The sequence below is a fragment of the Castor canadensis genome, chromosome 7 (assembly GCF_047511655.1).
Source record: "Castor canadensis chromosome 7, mCasCan1.hap1v2, whole genome shotgun sequence".
Classification (NCBI taxonomy): domain Eukaryota; kingdom Metazoa; phylum Chordata; class Mammalia; order Rodentia; family Castoridae; genus Castor; species Castor canadensis.
Window position 1 is genome coordinate 74,526,795 of NC_133392.1, and position 24,068 is coordinate 74,550,862.

A 24,068-nucleotide genomic window follows, 5' to 3' on the forward strand; every position below is an offset into this window, starting at 1 on the left:
AGTGCTAAGCTCACCCCAGAGATCTGCATAAATAATGCCTCCAGCAGGCAGGCAAGCCACAGCTGCAGATAGCCATTCTCAGAACTGTCTCCAGACTCTTTTTTTTTTCTCTTTTTCCCCCTACCTTTGATGAGAGAACAACCGAATTACACCTGCAAGCAGAAAAACTTACTGAAACTGTATTGCATTTGAACTTGGGACACTTGGTGAGGTTTTTGTTTTGTTTTTGTGTGTGTATGTGTGTGTGTGTGTAGTTTTGTTCTACTTTATGCGTCCCCTTTGATGAGACAACTACAGAATAACATCTGAGGCACCATCTCCAGGATTGGAGACTGAGACGGACGCCAAAATTATTAAGACTGAAACTTCATTGCATTTGAACTTGGAGGTTTTTTGGTTTTTTGGTGTTTTTTTTTTTTAATTTTCTATTTTCCATTTTATTTTAATTCATTTTTATATATAGGTATTTCTTTCATTTACTTATTTTTTATTTTTATTCTTATCTATTTTTTTTTTTGATTTTCAATCCTCTCTCTGTCTGTCTGTTCAGCTTACTGTCAATTAGTACACTAACGCTTGCTGTTTAAACCTTTGAAACTTTCTTGTCTGAAACCTTGTTCTGCTTTCTTCCTCTTGTCTGTGTATTTGTTTTCCCCTTTTCTTTAACTTCTTGCTTTCCATCTCAGCTCACCCTTCCATTCTAAATATCACCATTGTTATTATTACAAGCTAGAAAATACTTAATTGCACACAGTACAGGGACAGTAACAACACCAAAGACAATGACGGGAAGACAGAAAAAACAGGGAAACCAGTTTCCCCACAGCAAAAAATTAGTACAGGAACCAGAGGGGAATGAAGAAAACAGAAACTCAGATCCAGACTCCAACAAAATGAAGACAAACTATGCCAAAGGACCCAATGAAGCCCACAAGAATAATTTAAAAGAAGACATACTACAGGTACTCAATGAGAATTTTATAGAGATGATAATGGATAGGGTCAACCAAAATGTATAGGAGACACTCAAGAAATTCCAAGACAACAAAAATAGAGAATTTGAAAAAGCAAAAGAAGAAATAAAGGAAATCACAGTGAGTGGATAACCAAATTGTGGTGGATTCTTACAATTGGACCCTCTTCATCAATAAAAAGGAAAGAACTATTGCTATACATGAGTCTTAAAATGTTGGCATTTGAGTAAAATAAGCCATACCAAAAGAGAAAATATACACTACAGGATTCCATTAACGTGAAACTCCAGAAGATACAGATAATCTATAGGGAGACAGGTTAGAGAGGAAGGGTGCTATTACAATGGGATATAAGCACACTTTTGGGGTGATAGACATGTTCCCTATTTTCATTGTGGTTATAGCTTCATGACTGTGTACATATGCCAAACTTAATTAAACATGTCTGTTTACTGTATGTCAATTAAAACTCGCTAAAGCTGTTAGTTTTTAAATTTAAAAAATAGATAATGAAAATGATACTCAAAAACAGTGCCTGCTCTCATCCAATGTCTAATAGCTGACAGCTCCTACTCTTCAGTGAAGGGTTCTAAGCTGGGGCTACAGAGGTGGTTAAGATGTGGTCCCTGTCCTTAAAGATTCCTCAGTGAGGCTGGGGAGAGAAGCAAGTGAAGAGAGTACAACAAACATAATTGCTTTTGAGTGATACTAAATTAAATTTAAAGATGGCAAATGGTACAGGAACCTAATACTCAAGGAGAATTGCAATTTTGAAAATGAAAGAAAGAAACAAAGCAGATCTTTACCCTCTGTCTCTGTGCATCCCAAATAGAGATTTCTTAATGCTGTGTGAGTCTGTATGCATGTGGTCTTTTTTCTTGTTTTCTTCACTTAGGACACAGACATCTCCTTTCCCCATATCAACTGTGTGTAACCTAATCTCAGGTTTATTTGTTTTAACTGAGGGTGTGCTCTGGGGTTGGGAAGACCTGAAAGTCTTGAGTGATACTTTCTGAACTATTTACAGAAGTCATCTCCAGGATTCTCATGGAGTATTTATTTGTTGGTTGCAAACCAGTGAAAGTGATTAAATGGGGGCTGGGGCCTGCAGAGCAAGGATGGGAGAGCATTCTAGGCAGAGGTTGCTAAAGAGGTCCACACGATTGCTGACCTGTGGCTGGGGTGATGCAGGTCCCTTAAGGGACAGTTAGAGCAAGTCTGTAAAACAAGAGACCCTGTAGGCCTTCAGCCACAACCACCTGTCAATGACCTAGTCTAGTGCAGAGATGAGCAGATAAAGACAGAAAGCACAAGAAGTGTCTGGGAAAAACAAATGTATGTTGCAGACAGTGTGTACTGCCTCATTCTCAGAGAGGCACAACATGTATTTGCCTGAAGATGGCTACGGGAGACACCTGTTTCTTACCATTTAACTCTAAGTTATTCACCCTTTATCACAGAATCCTTTTTCCACAAAGCTCTTATGAATTAGCAGGACACTTTTCCCCAGTATACAATTTGGGGGTTTCTACAGGAAACCTGACCAGTGCTTTCCCTGCCTTCCTCCCTGGCTGCTCCACTGCCTGCCAAATGCCTGGCCCAAGACAAGGGGATCACGCACAGGTCTCCAAGGAAGAGTTGGTGCCCTGTATGATCTTACTGCAGGTGCAGAAAAATGGGTGCAACTGAACAAGGGGTGCATGGAGCAGATCATAGCTTTTGGGGGCCATGAGGAATTGGTATAGTCATGAATGCCTCTTCCTCCACAAGTAGGTAATGAGACAAGCAGAGTCAAGGTGAGGAAGCAAGAGGCTGACAGCAGTAGCAGAAGGGCTGACTGGCAAGCTCCTCCACATGTGATTCCTCCTGTTGGAAACTTCAGAGAAACTGATAGGAAGGAAATCCAGGACCTCACTCACAAGTTGCTCAGTGTTCAGGGAGTTGGGCATGTGTGCCACAGTCCCAACCCAACAGAGCAGAGATGGGTGAGGAGTCCAAGACTTCTCTGAAGAAGCTCAGGACAGCATCTAGGTAGAAATGCTTAGCAGATTCCTGTAGGAAAGGGAGACTTGAAGGGCATGGCAGATACAAGAGTCCTGGAAAAAGCCCAGATCCAGGAGGGCAAAACAACAAGAAGACACCCACCCACATCTAGGGATGTGCCATGAGACAGTGGGCAGAATGCAAGGAAGGGGTAGGGTCATCCTGGAGCAGTCTGGGCAGCCTGCATGATGCAGGATACAGATAGTGATCTTTGAGATCAGGAACACTGAGCAAGAACCAGGTTTGGAGGACAGCGTGTTCCGAGAGAGGCACGCTAAGCTTGAAATGGAAATGGGCTTCCAAGTGGTGTGTCAAGAGGGTAGCTGGAACTCTGGGTATGGAGCTTAAGAGCAAGGTTTAGAACAGACAGGGATGTGGACATGATTGACATATGCAGTCAATGGGAGAAAAGCACCAAGAGCCTGCTGACTATGTCTCCTTCTTCCTGAGAACTCACCTCTCCCTGGGTCCTTGGTGATCCACCAGTCATTACCCAGAACCTTATTTGCTGAGCTCCAAGGTTAGTGTTCAATTCTGCATTCCTTACTAAGCATCCTAAACCAGTTCAAAGTGTGCTGTGGTTGTACATCTGGAAGAATTCATCCGTCAATTCACCTAATTGTTCAGCAACAAATAGAGCACTTCAAGTCTCTGTCACAGTTGGTCCTTCAAGAAGCTGAGAGCCATAATGCACATTCCAGAAAAGAATTTCTTGCAACAAGTTCCCCAGAGGACACACTACAAGGTTTCTCTCACCTGCCTAAGCACAGAAGTCCATAGGGAAGGCATTATCCTCTGTGTCCAGACTCCAGCCAACACTAAGGATTCCCATGAGTCACTGAACCATCTAGAAGAACCACCTCACCTTGGAGCTGCAGAAGGCCATGTGAAGAAGAAGCCTTTTACCCCAGCTGACAGAAGGATTTCAGAGACTATCCGTCTCATCCAGAGTCAACTGACCTTGAATTGACAAGCTCAGGTCTGCGCTTCTGAGGAATGATCAACTGTGGTTACCTCCATCTCTGTTCCTTGTCTCTTATTTGTTGCCTTTTTCTTTTCTCCAAGGCAGACTGTGAGGTGCTCTTCAATGAAATTTGCTCTGTGCAGTGTATACCAACCTGCCTTCACTAAACCTTTTGGCCATCTATTTTTTGCATAGGGGAAATGAAAACTGAGTAATGAGCTAGGTCTTGTTTTGTACACAAAAGACTCATATTCTACTGACCAGCTTGTTTAATGGTTCACTTTACTTTCCAAAACTTCTTTTGAATCCCCTACCCTCCTCTGAAGTGACTCATAACTTAATCACAATGAAAATGCAGTTTATACTCCCAAGCACATCTGCTTGCCAGTGTCCTCACAGTGGAGCCCAGAGATGTGTAGAAACTGTTGGTGAGGTACACAAACTCGGTAGCCTTCCTCTGCATCCAATGATCTCTTCTCCAAATAAAACAGGTCTGTAACTTTCAATACCAGTCCTCACGGGTAAAGAGGAAGATGGGTTAAGAAAAGCACCACAATGTGCCCTGGAGTGTTTATCTTGAATCCAGGAAAATGCATTGAGCAAGTCAAATACAGAGGAAAAACTGGAGGATGGAACCTATAAGGAATGTGGGTTGCTGGGAGCACAGCTGGAGGGCCATGTTGGGAACCAAAAAGACAAATGTGGTGGAAAGGGAGGAGGCACAGACCTGAGATTGTCAAAGCACAAAATGAGGACTCTGTAGCATCTGAATTCTGTATCATGTTGGAAAGTGAACCCTCATCAAATGTCCGCCCTTGCCTTTTTTTTTTTAATTTTTGCCTCACTTTATTCCTACTCATTATATATGGCACTCAGAAATGCGACTGAAAACTATTTGTCTGTGGCTCTATATTTAGATAGCTTTAAAAATTTGTGGAGCTTAAAATGAGACAGCACTGCAAGAAGAATAACAGGACTTTTCTTTTCCATGGGGCCATGCTGTTACAAAAACAGTGCTCCTCAATATGGCTGGCTCCTAAAGATCAGCTTGAATGCATTCAGAGAACATCTCAGTCAATCAGCCAGAGCCTGTGCTGGGGTTCACGGGTCAAAGTTTGACCAGAGTCTCTATCTTTGGATTGAAGACTCCAAGAATGTCCATACACTGTCACCCAAGGCCAGCTGAAGAATGTCCCCATTGTTGTATGTACCTCAGCCCCACTGACTGGCTTTACAGAATTGGACCATAAACAAAAGTTGCCAAGACCATACATGCAATAGTGTCATTTGGTGGACAGCGCTCTGGAGCCAGGCAGGCTTCATAAAGAATCCCACAAGCACCACTTAGTAGCTAGATGACCTTGAGCAAGTGATCTAACCCCTGGAGCCTTTACTTTTCTATTTATACAATGGCCATGATAATAACTGTTATGCAGGGTTGTTGATGAGAAATAAGGATGGCAACAAATGCAAAGTGTACTGATAAGTGCCTGGCTTGTAATAGGTGATGGGAGATGTCACCAGGTGTCCTTTGCCTCTTAAGGGAAAGAGACTGGTTGTGGAGAGGGAAGCCAAGAAAGAAGAGAGTGGTTGTTTCCTGAGGGCCCTCACTTCTAGGAGAGACTACACATTCCCCAGACACTGACAGATATATGCACTGACCAGCTGGCAGGCCAGGGAACAGCTGCTGAGTATGCTGGGGCACAGCTGTGCTCCTGGATGAGGATGATGCATAATGATCCTGACAGGTGTCCCCCATACCTGTCTTCTCATGGTGACAGTGGAGTCCAGGGTTCTAGCTGTCCCAGAAATGAGTAGGGAGTGCCCTAGGGACACCTCACACTGGGGTGTCTGAAGTTAAGCCCAATCCTGGGAAAGGAGTCAGGAGGGACAGACAGGTAACCGTGGGGATCGGCAGGGATTCAGAGGAGGGAAAGGAAACAGGTTAGAAATGTAAAACGGAGCATGTTTTTGAAGACTGGCCACAGAGAAACACTGGCTATTCAATGTGGAGAGTCATCAAAAAAAGTAAAACCAGCACCAGACATTTGACTTCAGGAACACATGGAATGCTTGCTTTCACTGGAACAAAGGACACTGGGCTTTGAAGAACCTGTAGAGAAGCCAGCAAAGCACAGAGGATCAAACATTACAGGAGATCAAGGCTTCATGCCATCTCTGAAGAGCAGGGAGGGGGTGGTGATGTCCCTTCCCCTAATTATCAGCACAGCTGTCCAACCATCCTCACCCCAAGGTAAGCGGACAGTTACTGAGCATGTCTCCAGCTGACTTGTGTAGGCTGACATAGCGCTCAGAAGATGTAAATTTATGGAGGAAAAAGTGGACCTTGCAAGCAGTGACTGTGCTATGGCTACCTACATCATTACTAACATTAGCCTCCCCTAACTATTTCAGCCATCTTAGTGTTGAGCTAATGAAGACAAACACATCATAAAAAAAAGAAATTACCCACATAATAAACCTTGCATCTTTCAGAATGAAGCCATTAGAAATTGATCAGCTAATTTAGGAGCAGCTCAAGGCTGCAGCCCTGATGAAAGCAGAACCAGGAGAGGCTCCTCCAGTCCTCTCCCACTTACCAGCACACCAGGTTCACGTGGCTGTCTTGGACTGTGCTTCCTGAAAGGACATGTGGGCAGAGGAGTTCCTCCAGGAAGCTAGGACATGTGACTACAGGCTGCTCCTCTGTACAATAACCACAGCCTGGGGAGGCCCACGGTCAGGCAGGGTGCCATTGATGAAGAGCAGATCAGGCTCTGATGACACCAGTTGTTCCCCATTCACCCTTGGGGCCAAACTGGTGGGGCAGCCAATCATGAAGACACTCCTACTGCCTCCCTCTGAACAGGTACATCATTCCCCCTTCCCTGACTTCACACACAAATACAATTACACATGCACACTCACACATATACCTGTACACTCGAAAGCACATAAAGCTGATACATACACAAGTACACACATTCACACGTACACACCAGTTCACACAGATACATACTCAAATATATACACTCATGAGCACTTACAATTTATGCACACATCTGCAACTCAAAGGCATACACACTCACATGCACATACAACTCACACACATCCACCCTCATGACAAACATACACAGATTCTCATAATGCATGCCACATATATACATGTTCACACACATATACACTAGCATGAATACACTTATACACATACACCCACAGACACATACTCATACACACAACCTACACACAAACACACAATTATACTTATATTGATACATACACATTCACACAGATACACATATACATTCATATACGCACTCTCACACATACACACTCACACACATATACACAAACTCACACCATACACACATTGTCATGCGCAAACACTCTCAAACATATATGCTCCCGCTTACACTCACGCACATTCACGTAACCACTCACATAACCACTCCCACACCCTTAACAATCTGCATGAGATAAGACCTCCATCCCCTCTTTACTCCTTTGCCGCAGGCCCTCTACATCCCGTTCCCTAGCCTGCCCTAATCTCTCTAGCCCCTGGCTTCACCTCACCCCTACTCTAATGCCTCCCTAACTTTTGACTTTCTCACAGACTCAGGTCTGCACTCTTTCCCTGTTTTGTACCTGTTCCAGGTGAGCACCTTAGAGGTCAAGTTCAACCCTCTGACTCTTGCTTTGCCAGGGTGGAGCCCCAGGATTCACTCCAGCCCTCAAGTCAGAATTAGACATGAAAGGATTTCTCTGAGCTGTCCCAGGGGCAGGGGCAATGAGGTGAAGCTCATTGCAGGCTGTGCCCCTCACCATTCTGGGGCTCTTACCTCATTCACAAAGACCCAGTGGCTGTCCTTAGAAGCCAGATTAGTCTCCACGGCCTGCAGAGAGAAAAAGAATGTATATGAACAGGCAAGCCAGAAGCTGGCAGATACATCGAATGATTGCTGAGATGAGTTTTATAAACATTATTCTTGCAGAATTTTTTCCTCAGGAAACATGCCATCCCCCTGGGGCCTGCCCAGGCTGCCTTAGCCACAAGAGGCATCATCTGAACAGACATCTGATTTCCCACTGTTCTTCCATGCTGTCCTGCACCAGCCTGGAGCAAGGTTAGATACTCTGATTCCTGCAGGCATCACAGGTCCACAAGCACAGGCACGGCCTCCCCTCTCCAATAGTGCCTGCAAACACTTTTCTGCGGGGGCACTCAGGGACGACTCTCATCATTGCCCGAAGCTACACAACTAGGAAACGGGAACATTGGATTTGTGGCAGCTCATCCAGTTGTACTTAGTGACACCAGGTAGACAGAACCTCATAGCTGGGGTTTGGAGCTGCCTCCAGTTCTCTAGAATCCATAGTACTGGGCTCTTCCTCACTCCTGGGCAGTTGCCTGACCCCACTGTTCTCTCTTACAGCGCTTGGTTCTACTTGTTATAGTATTTGACATCTGTGTGCTTGAATGGTTATTGTTGATTTCTGTCTTTCTATCTATCTTCTTCATCAGGTTGGGGGCTCCATAAGGTCAAGGTTCATGTCTCTTAGGTCACAGCTGTGTCCCAGAATTTTGCATTACCACCAGCACACGAGAGGTATTCAATCAAAATTAAGTAATATGTAAATGAAGTAGAAGGCCAAGGCAGACAGGCCCTGATCCTTATTTTGTGTCTTGTATGTGTTCATGAGTTCTTCTTTTCCCTCCTTGAACTGCAAAGCCAACAGATTGGAAGAAATGGGAGGAACTGATGGTTTTCAAGCGTGTCTGGCAGGAACACTCACAGTGAACATGTGCCGAGTGCTCGCTGGCATGGTGCCATCTATGAACCTGGGAGAGAACTTTCAGATCATAGTTTTCCTTTATTTATTTAAAAGATTTTTGCATTTTGATAATCTAACTTTCATTACTTCTTTGATTGGAAAAACACTTTATATGTCTTTATGTGCTCAAAATCATCCCACAATGCTTTCCTAGTTTTAAAATATGTGGTGACATAGTGAAAATTCCCTACTTCTCCCTCCAAATTCATTCCCCAGAAATTGTTTGAAGTGTCCTCTTCCAGAAGCTTCTACAGTCATATCTATATATGCATATCAGGCAGTTGGCTTTTTATTAAAAAATCACATCAGAAAATATACATCAGCTTACAAAACTCATTTTTGATTTAGCGATATATCAAGAGTACATTTTCTCATCAGTACCTACAGATCTGACTCATCTTTTTTGGTGGTCTACACCAGTGACCCAGTCAGCATGTAGTCCAGCAAGGTGCATAGGCAGCATGGTGCTATGCTTCACATATTGCCATTGCACAGGGTTCCGTTAGGAGAATGGATGCGTTTGCTGGTGAGCAAGGCCATGAGGACAAAGCCTGTGGAGTTCCCAGGTGAGCTCCAGCTCCCCAGTCCTTTATAGACAACACCCCACAGGACACCAGAGGTGCACAAAGGTCTTCCCTTGGCCAGTCTATGAATGAGAGGGTACCAGACCCTGGGAAGACACACTAGTGCAGAAGTCTGCACTGGAAGGGGATGACCTCTACCCACTGTCATTTATCCATTCTAGTCATCTGTAAAATGTAAGTGACACTTTTCCCCTCCTGTCTGTCAAGGGATGTAACATATTCTTAAGTCTGTAGTCTCAGAAAGAGGCAAGCACAGAGAATGGCACCCATATACATCCCTAGCCTTCCCAGGAAGCAGAGATGAGCATTTAGTCATTCCTGTCCTTTGGGGACCCAGCCTTGCTCCCCAACTTGCTCACAATCTAGCTTGCATTCTCTGGCCCCATGAGGCCTCCAATTCTCTTCACATGTGTTACCCCAGGAATCTTCACTTCCCTGGGATAAATGAATCATATCTAAAAATGCCTGGGCCACATCCCTCTGCACCTCAAGAAGGAGCACCAGAGAGGTGAAGGGCATCTGTGCACTGATGGGGCTGCATCCCAACATACTTCCTGCCCCATTCTTCAAGCCTAGTAAGCCGGGCCTTCTTCAAAAAGCTGCAAATACTCAAAAGCCAGTGACTCTCAGAGGAGTCCACCACTGGGGTGGACAAGGGAGAGCACCTCAGGATGGACTCTGGTCTCCAGCCCACAGTCTCTTTAGCTATCAACAAGCAGACTGCCACAGATGGTCTTCAGATGCCCCAAAGCCCTTTTGAGGGGGAAAAGGAGGGGAAATTGAAGACAGATGTTCTGAGAACATTCTGAATACATTGCTGGGTCCTGGCTGGCCTCAATTCCCAACACTTCAGCATTTCCTTAATGCTCATGTTGGAGACACTGGCGACTTGCTTATCAAATGTGCACATAATACAGAGCTCAGTGGATATTATGTCCCCGAAGGCAGTAACACAACTGAATCTCAACAGATGCAGCTTAACAAGGCTGAACTCAAACCTTACACTTGGTTTCCCCTTACACTTGGTTTCCAATAGTAAAAAGGCAATAAAATCTGAAAACAAAATAAAGACCAAAAACCCAAAGAAAGGCAATGGGTGACGGGGGTTGAAGCTGCCCTTAGGTGCTGATCTAACTGGGTACATGACTTGATGGAGGACACCACATACTGGAGCCCAGACAAAGAATGTGACAGTGTAAACCAGTAACCACTTAAAGTGACCAGGGATGTTTATAGGTGGGACAGTAGAGGTATCTTTAAACATATGAACAGCTCTCATGTGCAAGAGAGATTGGAGTTGTTCTTTGCAGCCTCTAAGAACAGATTAAAAGTGAATTGTTTCAGTAATTAAAGAGGCAGATAAACTCAATATAGGCAAGAACTTTCTGTCTTTCCAAGTAGTTCAAGAAGAACTCAGGAAGAGCAAAGTCCCATAAAGTATTGGTTTGGAGGGCAACCACGGTTGAGGGGTAAGACTCTATCATGTGCTGGTATTTGCAGCAATGGTTCTCAAATCTGGCTGCTTATAAGAACTTCCTAGGGAGCTACTAAAAATGCAGCCCCCAGACTCCACTGCTGGGGATCCTGATTCACTGGGAATGGCTGTGTGCTGAGATCCTGTGTGATGTCAGACTCCAACCCTGTCTCTTAGCCTTGGCAGCTGGAATCCTTGCTCCAGGATGTGTAGTTCTGTGAATCTGAAGGCATAGGGACACCTGTGCAGCTGAGAGGGCCTCTGCTTATCCCTGCATGTGCCAGCATTGCAGATGACTTGAGTTAATTGTTAGGAGTTTCCAGAGAGCAGGTGGGAGCCCTGGCTTCCCTAAGGAGTCTCCCTGCCTGGTATCAGACTCATGCACGGAAGACACTGGCAGAAAGAATTGATCAGAAAACCCCGCAGGATGACTGGCCAACTTCCCTGTCCTACTTTCCCTCACCAATTAAGCACCAGCTAATTTGTTAAGCCTCTTTTCCCCACACAGAGATAAATAGTGCTTGGCTGCAGCCTTTTTCCAGAAGGTGCAACTCATGCAGAGGCTGAGAAAGGTGGCAAGAAGGGGCAGCTACTGCAGACTGAGCAGAAAACACACTTGCCTCCCTCCATGATTAAAGGAGAGCTGCCAGCTCTGTGGGAAGAGCCCTAACTGCTCACAGCCCAGAAGGTAGGGTCCCTCCTAGCACCACTGATTCCCCTTCTAAGTGCCAGCCTAACTTTCCTCTCCCCAGCTGTGTCTGCAGCAGGGAAAAATGAGTCCTTTCATGCATGGAGCAAGCATAGTATGGGGGAGTCTCAGCTGAGTGCTCGGGCTCATCTGCTTCCCCTCCCCAAGTGCACGTTCCATGACTCTATAGTGTTTGAGTACCAACCATGCTATGATGCTCTCACAAGTCCCCCCACATTCCAGCAGGATATTTGATTATCCAAACTCCCTGTGTGTTCGCTACCAACCACCAACACCCAAAACTCTGGCTGCTGGAGCCCTGCTTGGCACTCACACTGCCTGGGAAGTCACACCCTTAACCAAAGACCCAGGATGCCAGGAATGCAGATCCCAGCTGGCTTGCTCCCTGATGGGGACTTCTCTCAGTGTGATCTCAGCTATTTTCAGAATCTCTCTGCAGGATGGAGCCAAATTTACCTCGCTTGGCTTCCTTCACTTTCCTGTTCCATATTCCCACTGCCCTGCTGTCTTTCTTGTTTTAATTTCCCTGGGAACACTTCTTAATAAATCACTGTCACATAAACCTTCCTCTCAATGTCTGCTTCTGGGAACCCAACCTAAGACAAACACCTTCCGCCTGGGGTTACAGTGAGAATTAAACATTATATGTGAAGTTCCCAGTCCAGGAAGGAGCTCAACAGAAGATCAGTCAGCACTGAAGTCCTCCCCATTTCTTCCTCCTCATGTCTCTTGCCTGGTTTTCATTTGATGGTCTTTTTTGAATGTACACAAGTGCACAATCCATCATTCAACAGACAGGGTCTCCCCTGACACCTGTCCATTAGGATAGCTCTGAGATACAGGAATCAACCAGGAGCCACATTCCTGCTATCATGGGGTCAAAGAGTGACAGAAAGACAGTACATACAATCTTGAAAAGTGGTACATACTGTTTCCTCCTATCCCAGAGGCCCCTCAAGGCATCACAGCTGGTGCCTTCCTTGGCCACAGTGAGGTTCTTTAGCCACACAACACAGTAGACGCCTGGGAAGAAGTGTTGGCCCAGTCAGACAAATTGAGAGCAGCTCCTGTATCACACAGGTGGGGGCTCTGGCTCACTCACCTCCAGCAGATGGGGAAGCTGGTTCCCTATAGGTCGCTCCCTTCTGCACAGAATTGGCCACCATGCCTATGGGATAGTCCTCAAAATAAAGCAATGGAAGGGAGGAGACCAACCCAACTGCAAAAGCTGCACACAGACCCTTAGAAGATAGGACCTACCTCTCATGACCACTGCCATGACCCAATGTCTTGGCACAACACAAGTAGCCCGGCTAAGTTTTCGTGAGCCCTGCAAGGCCTTGCTAAATCGCCAGAGCCCATGTACCTGGCTCCTGTCACCTGTCAACACTGGCAAACACAAAACTTTAGACGACTCAGGAAGATGGGATTTCCAAGGGACCAGGCTAACATTCTTCTAGCCCTTTTGAACAGAGGAAGTGGCAGCTCCTGATGGTGGTAACTAGCCCAGAGAACAGGCTGGGAAGGCAGACAGAAAGTCAATGGAAGAAACAGAGCTGGATGTCCACACACGAGTGTCAACTTGCATGGACAAACATGTATTGACACCCATAGGCCAGCCTCTAGAGCAAAAAGTGTGCTGTCATAGACTCTTGTGAAAGGAAGCTGAGGGCAGCTGTTCTTCTCACCCTTGGGGAAGCTGAGTAAGGAAAGAAAGGTGGCCTCTTACCCAGGAGCAGCAGCTTAGTGTGAACCTAAGGTACCTTGTCCCACAGCCAATGGCATCATCAATAGTGCTGGAGAACACTTGACACAGAACACCAACATACCATCCTGCAAGCCCCCTGGGAACCAGGAGGTATGTGAATTCTGTTCTGGCCACCCTGATCCTACAGTTTCCACAGAGAAGAAGATCCAGCCTAATCTCCAGCTCCTGGCTCCCTAGCAGGTTCTGAACTGAAAGAAATCCCCTGCATCACAGGAATGGTAGGTGCCACGTGTGACACCTGGACTGGGCCCAGGGAGGTTCATAGCGGCCCCTCGATTGCATGGTAGTGAGGATCAGTTCTAATGTCTAATGGTTGAGATGCAAGCAGAGAAGATCAGGGTACAGCGTATACTGCAGGAAGCATATCTATCCTTGTCACCCTTCCCCTATGCCTGCAGACTGTTACACAAGAGCAAGTCTGAGCAATTTTAGAAGGCAACGAGAGCCTTCTAAAATGTATTAACCACCTCCTGAATACATCAACACAGCATCTCCTCTGCTGCACAGCCCAGTGCCTCATTTACTCCCAACAACCTGACCAGACAGGCAACACTCTGTGCCCCCTTACAGACAGAGAGCTAAGACTTCCATCTAGACTCAGATCTTATAGAAAACCCCTTAGCCAGTTCTCAATAGAGACTGAATTTGAACTCAGATCCAACTATCTTCAAAGTCTGTATTATTATCCCATCTGGGCCTGGCTCCATGACCATGGGAACAAAACATTCCTCTTTCTCATATCTGAGAAAACACCCCTAGGATCAGCAGTGCCTTCCTTCTCTGGGTTAAGTTGTTCTCATAAGCCCGAGCCATTATTGCACTTGCACTCTTAGGTGTGAGCCTGTTTCACTTTATCTTGGCCTACAGGACTAGTAAATGGAATGGGAAAAAAACCTCCACATGGAAGACTTCCAGCTTTTTCACTGAGATTTATTTTACAAAGTATAAATGCCACTGATTATTTATGTGCATGTTAACTGTTGCCCACTTATCTAGGCAACTCCCCCAAAACTGGGAGCCTGAGATAATTAAAGCTTGTCAGCAATTAGCATCTCTTTAAAGCCCCCAACTTTAACATTTGAGAACATTCCCCCCATGGAGCCCAGGGCCTGACACTTTCCCAAGGACAGATATTGAGCTAACTTCAAAGACCCACTGCTGCCTTTGCAACAACATGCTATTTAGGAACAATTCTTCCTGTGCAATGTCACCCCTCTGAAGCATGAGGGAGCATTTGCAAGGAAGGGGAGTAGCTGGCTGCAAGACAACACAAGGGATGATTTGAGAAGCCCGTTTACAAGAAATCAGCTAAACAGCCACAATGAGTCTTGAATTTCAGAAGCTAAGCCCAACAACAAAGCAACCTAAAAAGTGCAATTATTATGAACAATTTGGAGCCACTCTGTGTCTCTTAGGGACTTTTTTCTTGGACAAAAGGGCTCAAGATTCTTCCCACAACCTGTTTGAGATTTGCCTTTGCTGGAAACCTGTCCACAAATTCTCCCTATAACTTCTAATTTTGTTCATTCTTACTCCTAAATTTCACTGAGGAATCTTGGACACAACAGGTCTTTTCCAGTGTCTTCCCCCAAGCCCTTTCCAGGAGCCATCCCTTCCTAACCAAAATGGGAGTCATCTGTCTTGTCTATCTTTCTGCTGGAACTTTCTCCAAGCCCAGGAACCCACCATAGAACAGGAAACCCACCAGGTGGGCACAAAGAAAGGTAGTTTAGTGAGGGGCAGGGTGAAGGGAAGAGGGACTTCAGAATATCTATAATGGTGCAACTGGGAAAAAAAAGCAGAATTGACTAAATACATATCAAACTCAATAGATCTGAACAATTTCTAATGAATCATTAGACTTCCCCATCCCCCATCCTCTCTGTTGCCCAAGTTTGGGATAAGCAGTCAGTCCAAACTGGACAGAGGGCAGAAGTGGCCGCTGACAGGCTCCAGGGGAAGAAGAATCATTACAGATCGTTTGTGTCTCCTTCAGATGAAATAGAAACAGATTCCAGGGCTGTGCAGGATGTGCAATTTACTGTAATAAAAAGTGAGAATATGCTACATGTGGAAAATTTATGAGACAACATTAATATCAGCAGATATTAATGACTCCAATGAAATGGAGTCTGCTCACAGGCATGATCTGTTTAATAAGATCAACTCAGAGAAGTGAAGCCAGGCAGTGCCGATGAGTATCAGCTGATGGATACATGGATTTTAATCAATGATCTATAATTTCCCTGCCACCTGGAGGGCACAGAAATCAAATATGACTGTCCATGCTCTACTAGTGTGGATACCCAAGCTGCTACATCCTGGAGGGAGGCCCTGGGAGCCTGGCTTTTCAATCTGATCTTGTCTCATGGACAAAAGAGTGAGGCAATCAGGCCCCTAGCCATGTGGATGCTGACACACCATCCCTTATGAGAATCAAAATCTACAGTAGAACAAATCACTTCTGAGCTTATTTATGCCCTGACCTGGTTGGCAGGAGTGCTGGCCAGCCTCTGCAGCATGGGCTGTAAACAATCAAATGATGTGGTCACGCACCACTCCAGGGCAGGGAACGTGGACCCTGGGAGGCAGGTGGCTGCTTGGAGCCATTTCTCATATATCTGCTTTCAGTACCAGCTTCAAACGATTTTCAGATACAAGCAAAGAGAAGTCCAGAACTGACTGGCAATGCTCTTCTCCCTCCCGTGGATATTTCTACATTCATACTGGAGCTTGAAAAGGTGCTGCTTGGATCCAAAGACCAGCTCCAGGAACCCACAGCATCAGGTGCTGCAGATGGAGGATGTGGAGACCCCTTGGGGCAGGAGAAATCCCCTTGGCTCTACTCAGTCACATCACTCTCCAGAGGCCATATAAAGCCATCAGCCCCAGACCCCTGGCAGGGATGTCCACTGAGGGAAACCACGCAGCCTCAAAGTTGCTCAATTAAAGCATCAGTCTTCAAGGTTAATACCATGACCCCCTTCAAATCATGCTCAATGAAATTCTGCAAGCTGCTTCTGCATACAGACCTAATTCCTCTCCCTAACCCAAATTGTTTTTAAAAGATGGAAGCATTCGAATTCTTTTTAAGGCAATAAAGTTGAAAGTAGCAATTCTTTACCACGCTGATAAGAGCTGCTGGGTGTAATTTGTATTCTTTTTTATGAGCCTGACTTTTTGGAGAATGAAATAGAAAGAAAAATATCTTCTTTTCAGTTCTGGAGACAAGAGTTTTTTCTTCCTCAGGGTGCTGGGAAGGAAGCTCCCCAGATCAGAAATGGTTTGGAAATAAATCTCTGATTTGGGACATAGGAAAGCCAAAGAGGTGCCTTGTGAACTAAATGGGGCTGTTGGTGGAGGGTACCAGCAGCATAAACTGCTGCTCACATAGGTGACCTGAGCACTCAACTTGGGCCTCTGGCCATTAAAACTGACTGGAAGGCTGTAGTGGGGCTCTGAGTCTTGGGGGAGTAAGCAGGAAAGGTTATTGCAAACTTGGTGAATCTTTTTCAGTCAGGTCCTCTCCAAGTACAAAGGGCCATACAGTTGGTTCCCAGGCTTGGGAATGGCTTAGTTTATGCCCCAAACCTTGTGGGTCTCCTAGTAATGCCAAACAACTTACATTCAGCCTTTAGGGAAAATAGGAACGGAATCAAAAAACAAGTGTGAATGTGCTTAGTCCTCAGGGGTGTTTCCCACCTGCTCTAGTACCCACCATACCACACCAGCAGCACAAGGCAACTAGAAAGGCCCTACCCTCAGGACCACAGTGCTTGGAGGGAAAACTGAATACAGGGCTTCCAAAGAGATAGCATGCTCAAGCCTGGGGGTGAGGAAAGGCCTTAGCTTGTAGGAATGGTGGGTAAGTCACATGTTCCTATATTGTGAATGAGAATTTGGTTCTCAAGTTATTAGATAAGGCAACAATCAATAATAAGCAAAATCAGCAATGAAGATTGATTCACTTGTAGATAAAGTATGGTTCAGAAAATCTAATTCATATAAAGAGCCCCATATCTAGTCCTGCACCTTCATCCATCAATGGCCTTCAACTAGACTTTCGTTTTTGTCCCTGAGTGTATTGATTAAGTCATGACCACTTGCCTAGCTCTGTTCCATCTGGCCACTGCTCTATCCAAACATTCCAACCACTTTGCAACCTCTTCCTGCCCTGCAAGTAAGGACAGAAAGTATGTGGTTGGATGTGCACTTTCAGGTTGGGCAGATGAGCCACTTGGGACCATGCACACATCTTTCCTGCAAGTCTTCACTCACTGTCAAGCTCTGCTGTGCCTTCTGCCTATGAATTGACATGTGGCATTGTGCAGCCTGAGAACCAATCAGGTGTCAGTTAAATAAGCACATGACACATCTCCATTGTTGGTCCTGGTGGGACTTAAAGTGACAGGTGGGGGGTCTGTAGCTTGAGTCAGGAGTCATCACCTGAAACACTGCCAGGCCCCCATCTGCCAGGCTTAATGCCAGGAAACGGAGCCTGGTTTCCATGCTGTAAATCTGAAGTTCCCAGATCATGTTCTATGGAATGGAAAGGTCTTAAGAAATGCTAAAAGTTTCTTGCAAAAAAAAAAAAACTATGACTATAAAAGTTGAGATATACTGCATTTCAAGTCCTACTAGAGAATCACAAAGCACACTAACAGAAAATTTCTCTTGCCACAGAAACTTGTCAAACTTTGCAAAACTTAGTTATAATCAGACTTATCTCCTAGAATATTAGATTTCTTTGTTTAATGAACACACTGATATCACACAGAGACCCAGGAGAGGAAGTTAGGATGGGAAGTGTCTGGGCAGAGTTGGAGTCCTGGAAGGCCAGCTGGTCATGTGGAGGTGAATTTCACAAGCACAAAAGGGACATGTGGGGAATCAGCTAAGAACAATAACAATGATTCAAAAAAGTGGTGATGTGGACCACAGAAGGACAGGGGTCATTTGCTGAAGAGGAGAGGATAGAGTCTTGGAGTCCAAAATGACTAAAAAGAAAACATTGAGGGGACATGGTCCTCAGTAGGAAATCAAATGGGGTTTCATGGCATGACTTCTATGTAATTGTATAAAGACAGAAATTGGATCGGGAACAATAGGTAAGATGGTGAATTCAGATGTAACTTCCTAGAGCAGAAGGAAGTTGGAGAGGCCAATAAATGTTTGGGGAAGGTGAGTTCTCATTTATCTTGTAAATGTCATGCTGTTGGGATCAGTCCACTGCTCTATCCAAACTGTACAGACCTCTTTGGAACCTCTTCCTGCCTTGAAACATTATCCTATTCACCTTGAATTTATCAGTAGAGGTAAATTTCATGAAGCCAGCACAGTGTTTGAAGAGCCAGGGGAAATATATGTGAAAAAGACCTGAGGACTGGTTCTTACTTTTCCTCATTCATTTTTAACTTCTCTAGGTTCTGTGTTCCTTATCTGGAAAATCTGGTAGGCACAAAAGCCTAAGATCTGGATGATTCTATAGATAGATTCCCAGAGGTTTGGGAAACCCCAAAAGTTTGGGAGAAAGGGGAAGGGAGTCCCCATGGGGTGTGTAAGAGGCATTGGTACAATTTGGGGCTACCCAATATAAGAAAACCCTTGCTTTATAAAGACACTGATGTTTATGTGTTGGAAACTTAACCTTCAACACAATAGTGTTGAGAGATTGGACCTTGAAGAGGTGAGTAGGTCAAGAGTGCGCCATCTTCATGAATGAATTAATCTTATCATCACAGGAGTGGGGTCCTGATAAAAGCATATTCTTCCCCTTCTTATTCTCTCCCATGTTCTTGCCCTTCCACTTTCTGCCATAGAATGACACTTCACAAAAACACTCACCAGATGCCAGCACCTTGAAGTTGAACTTCCCAGCCTCAAGAACCATGAGGAATAAAGTTCCTTTATAAATTAGTCAGTCTGTGGAGTTGTTATGGCAACACAATGGATGAAGACTGTCTTATCCAGATCGTACCTGGGGTTAACAGGTCTGTCCGCCCCCATCTAGCCTTCCATGGTTTTCTGGATCTCCATTCTCCAGCATTCTGCCCACCTCTATCATTTGAATAAATTCCTTTTATTTCTTATTAACTCTGTTTTAAAACTTTGTACCAACAATAGGGAAAATAATACTTATTTGAAAAATCTGAATATCAAACACTGGTAAGACCAATGTGCTAAATAAGAACTAATCAAATGTTTTAAAAGGGAGAATAAACTGAGTAATTTCAAAGCACAATGTGATAATTACAGACAATAGCTTATAAACTTATTATTCTATACTAAATCATAATTTTGAAAAGGTAGTATTTTAAAAAGTCCTTAATTCTAAAAAGGCCTTCTATTGGCAAATGACAGTTCCTGGTCCTCCTGCCACCCAGTCCTGCTCTCCAGAGGCAAACACTTGAAATTCTTTTAGCTATGTCTTTGTGACTTATTTCTGTAATTCTGAATCATACTGAATCATATTCTTACTGCTGTACTTAGCTGATTCATTTTGGAGATTAGCATTATCTCTTATCTCCTGATATGGTAATAAGAATTTAAATCTCTCCTACAAAGCCTCATTCTTCCATCCCCTCCTTCCCAGTATTTCCAGTCTAGTTGTATCACAATTTCTAAATTAAATCTGTACTCCCATGTTTATTATAGTTCTATTCACAACAGCCAGAACATGGAGTCAATGAAAGTGTTTCTCAACAGATAAATGGGTCAAAATGTGGCATATATTCACCATGGGATGCTATTCAGCCTTAAAAAGGAAGAAATCTGGCCATTTGTGACAACATAAATAAACCTGGAGAATATGTTAAGCAAAGTAACTCAGGCACAGAAAAACATACACTGCATGATCTCTCTCCTATGTAGAAGCTAAAAATAATTGACCTCATAGAAGTAGGAAGTAAGAGAGTAGAATGTTGGTTGCCATAGGTTAGGGAGATGGAGTGATATTGGTCCAAGGATACATAATGATAGTTAGAGGGAAGTAATATTTTAAAAGTGTATGCAGAATAGACAAACATAAAGAAATAGGAAGTAGGTAAGGGACTGCTTGGGGCCAAGGAGTAAGGTAGAGGGACAGAGAGGACAGATGAGTTGGAGAGAGAAGTGGGGAATAACTACTATTAATCATGATGTTTCTTTTTATGTGATGAAAACATTCTAAAATTGGTGGTGATAAAAATATATTTGATGGTGGTGATGGTGGCATAATTCTGTGAACCACTGGGTGGTATTATTTAAATAGGTGAACTATATGGTAGATGAACTATATCTCAGTAAAACAATTTTAAAAATCAAATGTATTAATTCTATAATGGTCATACTATTCTTTACTAAAGTAAATTTTAGATTATGTTCATTTTACTTTCTGATTTTACACCTTTTTTCCTACATTAGCAATTGCCTTGATTTGCATTTATTTACACAAGTTCTATAATGTTTTTTCTCAAGTGTTTGCCATACAAAATAGACTTTCAGTTTCCTTCTACCCTGGAGACAGCCTACATAATCCTCCCTGCTCCTGGATGGCTCCCTTGGCCTCTAATGGGATGACTGGGGGCTCTCCTGAGACTTTCACTTCTCTGCTGGTTGGATTCTAGGTACCTGTTATTGCTTATCTCGATCGTTTTTTATTTTTACTTTCTTTCTCTGTAACCCATCTTACAACAGCTTCTTAAAGAAAGTGCACAGGGTGTGATTTTTGAGTCTTTGCAGGTATGAATTTTTCACTGTCACATTGATTGAGAGCTTATTAATTCTTCCACAGAAATAATCCTTCTCCAGTATCTTCTAGCATCAGTGTTTCTCTTAAGCAACTTAATGCCACTCTTATGTCACCTGTCCTTCCTCTTCCCCTTCCTTCCTCCTCTTTCTCTCTCCTTGGCCCCTCCCTAACCTGCTACTTTCCAGTGGGTGTTCTTTTCTTTTCATTTTCTTTGGCTAAGAACTTCTTAGTTAGGATTTTCTTTCATAGGACTTTTTAGTCTAAAGACACGTATCCATTACCTCTGAGATGTTTTCTTATTTACTTTTTTAATTTTTTGGCAGTACTGACATTTGAACCCAGGGCCTCATGTTTGCTATGCAGGTGTTCTACCCTATGAGCCTTTCCACCAACCCTCTTATTTATTTTGTTTTTTGTTATTTTTCCTTTTCTCCATTTTTTTGTTATTTCTCTAAACTTTCTATTAGAAGAACACTGAGCTTCCTAAATTGAGCTGTGCATTTTTATCAACTTTTCTCTCTTATTATATACCTCTTTGTCTTTTTGTTTTACTTTCCTTAACGTTTTTTCTAATAACTTCAACTAGATTTTCAAATTTTCATTTAGCATTTTTATCTTCAACTGCTACTTTGCACTCTCTGTTCTTTTTGTTTGTATTTTGTTCATGACTTAATGTTGAATTAATTTTTTTTGATCTCTTTAAGACCATTGATAACAGGGTTCTTGAAGTTTTCACATGGTCAGTTTGTCCCAGATCCTTTTTTAAGTTTGTTCCATCATCTCACTTTCACATAAGAGCTATTTCTAAAATGCCTGATGATCCTTAGTTTTTCTTTCATAGATAAATAAGGCATTTTAAAAGCTCACTGAAGGCTTACAATGCAACTTGTGGATCAGTGGGCTTCTTTCTTAGTATGTTTTCTGTTGCTATAACAAAATGCCCAAAGCCAGGTCATGTATAAGTAAAATAAGTTTATTTAACTTGCAGTTTTAGAGATAAATGGGACCATCATCCTGGTGAGGGCCCTCTGGCTGTGTCATGACATGGCAGATGGCATCGTGGCAGAGGTGCATACAAGAGGGAGAGATCACATAACAAGGGAGGGAGCACAAGAGGCCTAGGGGCTAGGGTTGCTCCTTTTATAACAAGAACAAATCATCTTGAAATAAGTACATTATGACCTAATCACCTTCCTTCAGGCCCTACCTCTTAAAGGTTCTGTCCACTGTCACAATTGCCACACTAAGGACCAAGCTTCCAACACACGAAGCTGTGGGAGACATACTCAAGCCATATCCATAGAATCTTCCTTGCCTTTGCCTTGGAAGACACCTCTCCTCCACAACGTCAACACTCACAGGCCTTTTCTCTGGAGTTGTTAATTTCTCCAGAAAAAGAGCCCTCCAAAATCTCAGATGGTATTGTGTTGATCATCTTTTCATCACTATAACAAATATTCAAGATAATCAACTTAAAAGGAGATAGGGTTTGCTTTGCTCACAATTTTAGAGGGCTCAGTCCACAGTCAGCCTCACTACATTGCTTTGGACCTGTAGCAAGGCAATCTATTACAGTAGGAGCAAGTGGTTAGGCAAAACCACTCATCTCATGGCCAGAAAATAAAAGAGAAAGAGGAAGGGGCTAGGGTCCCCAAATTCCCTTCAAGGGCATGCCCCAAAGACCCACTAGGCCCCATCTGTTAAATGTTCTACTATCTCCCAATAGTGTTTTCAGCCAGGAATCCATGAACCTATGTGGGGCATTTATCCCAGCCATAAGAAGTACTCCAGCTGCCAGTGTTCTGGGATCAGATCAGGAAAAGAAGCTAAAGGTCCCCATCACTCAACATGCAAATCTGAGCTTATTTCCCCTGCATTTTTGCAACCTGCCTTACCCCATTTTCTAAGGCCACAGTGCTGAGGCTTTCAGAGGCTTACAGGTCAAGCCAGCTTATTTCCTGATAGCATCTTTATTAACAAGCATTAAAGTGGTAGTGTCCTTTCATCTGTTAAATCAGTTACCCTTCCCAATGTACTTTCTACTTTGGGAAATCAGCCCCATGCTCTCACGTACTGCTGGCATGTGCTCTTGGAGCTTGTGGGTTTTAGCCTTTTAACCCTTCACTGTTGTTGCAGAATGCTCTGGGAAGGGAGATAAACATGAGCAATCAATCAGAATTGCCTAATCAACCCAAAGACAATAAACCAAGAAGTCAATCAGAGGTCAGTTCATGCCCTTTTGCTTAAGCTCACAGGAGCAACTTTCTGATGATGGCAACAAGGAATGCTGACTGACATAGGCTGAGTGTCCCTTGTGAGAGGTGCTTGAGTCCAGGACTCTGAGATTTCCAGACCTTCAGATTTCTGAGTGTTTTTGATTTGCAATATTTGCATTGCTTGCATCATGCCTGCACTCTCAAAAAGTTGGAATTTGGAGCATTTCGGATTTGGGGTTTTCAGATTAGCGGTGCTCAACCTGTACAAGCCAGCTAGAAGTGGGCAGGACAGGGATAAGCAAGACCCATTCAGGGTGATGGAAAAGTGTGACTTGGCAGCAAGGCTACAAAGAAAAAGAATACAGTTTTTCTGCACCATGCCCTGAAAACCAGCTGAGAACCCAAACTACAAAATGTCATACGCAGAATGTATTTTACTGAGCTCTGAGAAGGTAAAGCCATCAACTTAGACTTTGGGAATGAGAGGGAAGCAAGGTTCCCTCCTCCACCCTCATCTATAGTGGTGGAAGCTGTGGGGGGCTGTTTGTTCTTTGGAATCCAGCAGTGGAACAAGAACGATTTCTTAGAGAATTCTTGAACAAGTCCACAAGGCCTGTGTGTCAATCCTAGAAGGGAGGATGTCAGACTCCCTTCTGAAGCCTATCCAATAGCTTCATTCCACAGCCCACTGAAATGAACATATGCCAGGCAACCCAGGGTAAGGAGGAGGAGGATCCATCAGTATCCTCAGGTCTGACGTTCTGTCAGTCAATG

General features: G+C 43.9%; 1 protein-coding gene across 5 annotated transcripts in view; it reads right to left on the reverse strand.

Moving 5' to 3' along the window:
• Grid1 (glutamate ionotropic receptor delta type subunit 1) overlaps positions 1–24,068 on the reverse strand; it is a 705,633-nt gene that overhangs the window by 261,030 nt on the left and 420,535 nt on the right. For all 5 annotated transcript variants that reach the window (XM_074079329.1, XM_074079330.1, XM_074079331.1 and 2 more), the window contains one exon: positions 7,821–7,874. In XM_074079329.1, the coding sequence (XP_073935430.1) occupies positions 7,821–7,874 (54 nt within the window). The remainder of the gene's footprint in view (positions 1–7,820; positions 7,875–24,068) is intronic.